Here is a 5,286-nt window from a genome sequence, read left to right as displayed (position 1 = left end):
CTCCACGGCATCCCGGGGGAGCTCGGAGCTGCCCCACAGCATCTCTGGGGATCTCCGCAGCATCGCCGGAGAGCACAGAGCTGCGCCGCAGCATCCCTGGGGAGCTCGGAGCTGCCCCAGAGCATCCTTGGGGAGCTCCACAGCATCCCTGGGGAGCTCGGAGCTGCCCCACAGCATCTCTGGGGATCTCCGCAGCATCGCCGGAGAGCACAGAGCTGCGCCGCAGCATCCCTGGGGAGCTCGGAGCTGCCCCAGAGCATCCTTGGGGAGCTCCACAGCAGCCCTGGGGAGCTCCAAGCTGCCCCACAGCATCGCTGGTGAGCCTGGAGCTGTCCCACAGCATTGCCGTGGAGCTCAGAGCTACCCTACAGCATCCCTGGGGATCTCCACAGCATCCCTGGAGAGCTCACAGCTGCCCCACAGCATCTCTGGGGAGCTCCACAGCATCTCTGAGGAGCTCAGAGCTGCCCCACAAACATCTCTGGGGAGCTCCAAGCTGCCCCGCAACATCCCTGGGGAGCCTGGAGCTGCCCCACAACATCCCTGGGGAGCCCAGAGCTGCCCCACAGCATCCCTGGGGACTCTGGAACTGCTGAACAGGCACCCCTGGGGAGCCCTCCACAGCATCCCTGGGGAGCTCGGAGCTGCCCCAGAGCATCCTTGGGAATCTCCACAGCATCCCTGGGGAGCTCGGAGCTGCCCCAGAGCATCCTTGGGGAGCTCCACAGCATCCCTGGGGAGCTCGGAGCTGCCCCAGAGCATCCTTGGGGAGCTCCACAGCATCCCTGGGGAGCTCGGAGCTGCCCCAGAGCATCCTTGGGGAGCTCCACAGCATCCCTGGGGAGCTCGGAGCTGCCCCACAGCATCTCTGGGGATCTCCGCAGCATCGCCGGAGAGCACAGAGCTGCGCCGCAGCATCCCTGGGGAGCTCGGAGCTGCCCCAGAGCATCCTTGGGGAGCTCCACAGCAGCCCTGGGGAGCTCCAAGCTGCCCCACAGCATCGCTGGTGAGCCTGGAGCTGTCCCACAGCATCGCCGTGGAGCTCAGAGCTACCCTACAGCATCCCTGGGGATCTCCACAGCATCCCTGGGGAGCTCGGAGCTGCCCCACAGCATCCCTGGGGATCTCCACAGCATCCCTGGAGAGCTCACAGCTGCCCCACAGCATCTCTGGGGAGCTCCACAGCATCTCTGAGGAGCTCAGAGCTGCCCCACAAACATCTCTGGGGAGCTCCAAGCTGCCCCGCAACATCCCTGGGGAGCCCAGAGCTGCCCCACAGCATCCCTGGGGACTCTGGAACTGCTGAACAGGCACCCCTGGGGAGCCCGGAGCTGCCCCACATTACCCCTGTGGAGCCTGGAGCCGCTCTACAGCAATCCCCAGCGACCCCGTGCTGCCCCACAGCATCCCTGGGGAGCCTAGGCTGCCCCACAACCACATCTGGGGAGCTCAGAGCTGCTCTGCATCGTCCCTGCTGAGTGTGGAACTGCCCCGCAGCATCCCTGGGGAGCCCAGCGCCTGTCCCCATGGAGCGTGGGCTCAGCCCCGCGTCTCCCCTGCAGAAATGAGCCATCGCGGGGCCTCTTCGTGGGGGGGCTGCGATGTGGGGAGTCGATCCGAGTGCCCTCGGTCTCCAGGATGTGTCCCTGCACAAGCCTTTCCCGGGGAGGGGGACGGGGACGGGACTGCGGGAGGGCTTTTGGGTCGCTGTGAGCTTTCCATGGGGTTTTCCTCCCAGTGTTGCCGCAGCAGCACGGGCCGTCGGGATTATTGCCCGGCAAAGCAAGCCAACCCGGCCAAGGGGCGATGGGAAGGCTGGAGCGACCTTTTGGGGGAAGACCGCAGCTATGTGGGGGGTTTGAGGCATCTCTCGCGCATCCCCGGCAAAGCGGAGTCGAGGGGACAGTGGGGACAGCAGCAAAAACGTCGTTTGTGCCATGTTACGATGTCTCCACCGGTAGACCTCTCTGGAAGAGGGAGCCCGGCTCGTTTTGGGGCTGAGCGGGACAGTGGCATGGAAAGGACAGGAGCCAGGGCGTGCTGCCTCTGGGCTGCTCCCATCTCCAAACCCCTCGTTTGCCGAAATCCTCAGCTGCGGGAGCCGCGCGAGCCCCCTCCCGCACCCCCGCACACCCCCGAGCTGTCAGCTCCTTACATAAGGTTGCGTCTACGCCCGAGATATCACGGGGGAAAGCTTGACAACAGGAGGCGAAAGGTAACGGGGAAAGCACAGCCCCCCCAAAAGTGTATTTTTAGGCTTCGCGTGACGGCTCCGTTCCCCGGGGAAAGCGCCGAGGCTCGAGGCCGCATCCTGCACTGGTCTGCCCGAGGGGGGGTGACCTCCCCGCTGTCCCCGTCGAAGGGATGGGGCTTTTTGGGGTGGTCGGTCCCCCAGGAAACCGCAGCCGGGAAAGGCAAAGTCTTGAAATGGCATAGGGAGCTCCCTTGAAGGACTGATAAGTATTGATAAGATCCCCCCTCAGTCTTCTCTTCTCCAGACTGCAAAGCCCCAAGTCCCTCAGCCTTTCCTCATCACAGAGATGCTCCAGTCCCCTCATCATCTTTGTAGCCCAACGTGCATCTCTGCAAGCAGCACCCTTCAGCACGAGCTCCCTGTGCTCCCCAAAGGTACGGAGCGAGTGGCTCTGCACACGAGCAAGTGCATCACTGTGGCATGTGGAGGCGTGAACTGCTTTGTCACAATGCCACTGAGCGTGGCTGCATACACTGGCCATAAAAAACATTAAAAAAACCTGTAAATGAAGAAAACCCAGCAAACTCAGTCTTCTCCGGGTCTTTGAATTTAGCACGCATATACATGGTTTTTTTCGCCGCGCTGCAGGAGGCAGCCACCGCCATCTACAGCCGGCGGGGCGGGCTGGATGCGACCCTTCCCGGCGCTCCTCGGGCTGGCGGGTCTGTGCCGCACAACCGCAGCGGCCTTCGGACACCGCCCGGCCGGGCCGGTTAACGTTTAACGAGGAAACAATCCCGTTTCCTTGTTAAATTCACCCTTTTTCCTGGCAGTCGAGGGAAAAGCAGACCCCTCAGGGCGGGACATGAGCAGCTCTGCACGCCAGCAGGCATCGGACGCAGCACGGGGTCTTCCCCCAAATCCCCGGGACCGCTTCAGCCCCGGGAATTTCGGCTGTTCCTACTCCAGGTTCCCAAAACTGGGGCTCCCCCCACCCCAACCCTGTGTTTCTCTCCCTCCAAAGCAAATGTTAACTGAAGCATCGCTTTGGGTTCGTTAACCCTCTCGGGTGCAGTTACCGTAATGTGATTTACAGCAAAATGGGGGAGTCGGGGAAGGGAATTTTCCTTTCTGGTGTGGAATTTTGGGGTTTTGGTGCCGCCTGTGTTACAGACAGGGGAGAGCGGTGTCTGTCACGACCGGTGTTGGATTTGGTGCACAGGGACGCAATCCCACCCCCTTACCCCAACCTCCATCACCGCTGCAGACAGCGCTTTATGTTCCTCCGGTGTTGGTCAGCGCAGCGTGTCCACCCCAGGGAGCGCAGAGGGGCAGCAGATCCCGTCACCCCCCTCAGGGTCACGTAATGATCCCAGACAAGCACACTTTTCATCCGATTTTATTACTTTACATCCCATTTTCTATCCCAGCTCAAGCCAAGCGCAGAAATCAGCTGCAGCGTTTTCACCTCCCCATTCTCGCGTCCCGGCGCAATACGGTCACAAACCGATTTCATGGATGATCACAAAATTACCTGTGTTCATACAAATCCCGACGCGAGCTCTCTGAAAGCCCACCTGGTCCCTGGAGCCAGGTGGCAGCATCGCCCAAATTCTGCAGCCTCTGAGAAGCCATAATACACCTTTTCTTTTCCCCCACAAGATTTTTATAAGCTGGTTATTTCAGTAAACCATGACGCAAACACGAAGAGTCCGACTCTTAACAGAAAAAGCTTGAAACTGCATCTCCCAGCTGAGCACCGTGCCCTTTGTGAAGAATCCTCATCTCCCACCCCAAAAACCTCCGGAGCGTGATGTAAGACCTGATCAGCCTGATCGTTGTCTTTTAAGACCCAGCTCTCCACTCTGCTCACTCCAGCTCCCTCCCCTTCCCCAAAATTAATCCCAAATCAACCACCCAAGCAGTGAGATGAGAAATCCCCTTTGCGAGAGGCGGCTTTAATGCCAAAAGCTCCCCTCGGCCACAGAAATTTAACTGTTGTATAAGGGCACCACCCTGGAGATGGCTTGTCGGCAGATCGGGCACCTTTTGGGCTCAGGGAGAGCCTGGTAGCACTCGGTGCAAGAGCAAACATGCCCGCACTCCAGGAAGACGCAGGATTTGGTGTTGCTTAAACAGATGACGCAAGCGTTTTTGAGCGTCTCTCCGCCCTCCGCATTCATTTCGCGCATCAGGCGCTCCTGGGCCTGCCGGAATTCATCCTGCATTTGCTTGAGGTGCCGTCTCTCTTGGTGATGCCGGTATTGCTTCCGTAGGATGAAGAAGAGGACGGCGCAGGTGGCAAAACCGAAAATGACGGTTAGGATTTTCCAGAACCGGACGTTCGATTCTTGTTTCTGCAGCAAGGAGTCGAAATCCACGGCGCTCAGGTAGTAGGGCATGCCCTGCTTCGGGGGCTGCAGCTTGATCGTGGCGTTATCCAGGACCAGCTCTCCCACCCCCGTCAGCGCTGTGCCCACCTTCAGCATCTGCTCCGTCTCCTGAATGCCCTTCGGGCGCTCGCCGCTGATGTAGTGGCCGATGACGTCGGTGAAGGACTGGACAGAGGGGTGAAATTTCTCGTACACTGTCTCCAGGCTGAGCTCGGCGGCATCCAGCGGCTTCATCACCCTGACAGTGACGCCGGCACCATCCTCCTGAGGGACCAGGTCGAAGGGGGTGGTATTGGTTCTCTGGTGGATGATCTTCTCGTAGTCATTCCTGGGGAAAGAGATGTGGATAAAGCAAAGGTGAGCATGAGCACTTCCCCTGAGGCTGGCAGGGAAACACCACCTGGGCTGAGCTGCTGGTTTTGGGCGCTGCCAGCCATCACCTGCCCTGCGCAAAGCTTATTTGGATGGGACTCACTGGACAGCGGCGCCTTTCCCCTCGTAGCACCGTCCGGGTGTGCACGAGGCCCTCCGCCCTCACCTCAACGCTTCCACAGTCCCTGCAGAAGCAGCACGGGCTTCCACTGTCACCAGGAAAGCACTTCAACCCACCTAATTCCCCCTCATCTTCCCGTGGCATTCTTGGCTGCCACAAATCGCCCTGCGAGGACAAGCGCTGCCTGTCACACACAGTTTGATAAG

At 60.1% G+C, this 5,286-nt stretch overlaps 1 protein-coding gene across 1 annotated transcript in view; it reads right to left on the bottom strand.

The window, feature by feature from the left end:
- Positions 1 to 4,185: 4,185 nt before the first annotated feature.
- Positions 4,186 to 5,286, bottom strand: part of MUL1 (mitochondrial E3 ubiquitin protein ligase 1) — a 6,458-nt gene continuing 5,357 nt past the window's right edge. Inside the window, exon 4 of the mRNA XM_009889986.1 lies at positions 4,186 to 4,915. Coding sequence (XP_009888288.1) covers positions 4,186 to 4,915 — 730 coding nt within the window. The remainder of the gene's footprint in view (positions 4,916 to 5,286) is intronic.

This window comes from Charadrius vociferus, unplaced genomic scaffold (genome assembly GCF_000708025.1).
Source record: "Charadrius vociferus isolate BGI_N301 unplaced genomic scaffold, ASM70802v2 scaffold838, whole genome shotgun sequence".
NCBI classification, from domain to species: domain Eukaryota; kingdom Metazoa; phylum Chordata; class Aves; order Charadriiformes; family Charadriidae; genus Charadrius; species Charadrius vociferus.
This window is presented reverse-complemented; position numbering and strand designations above follow the sequence as displayed.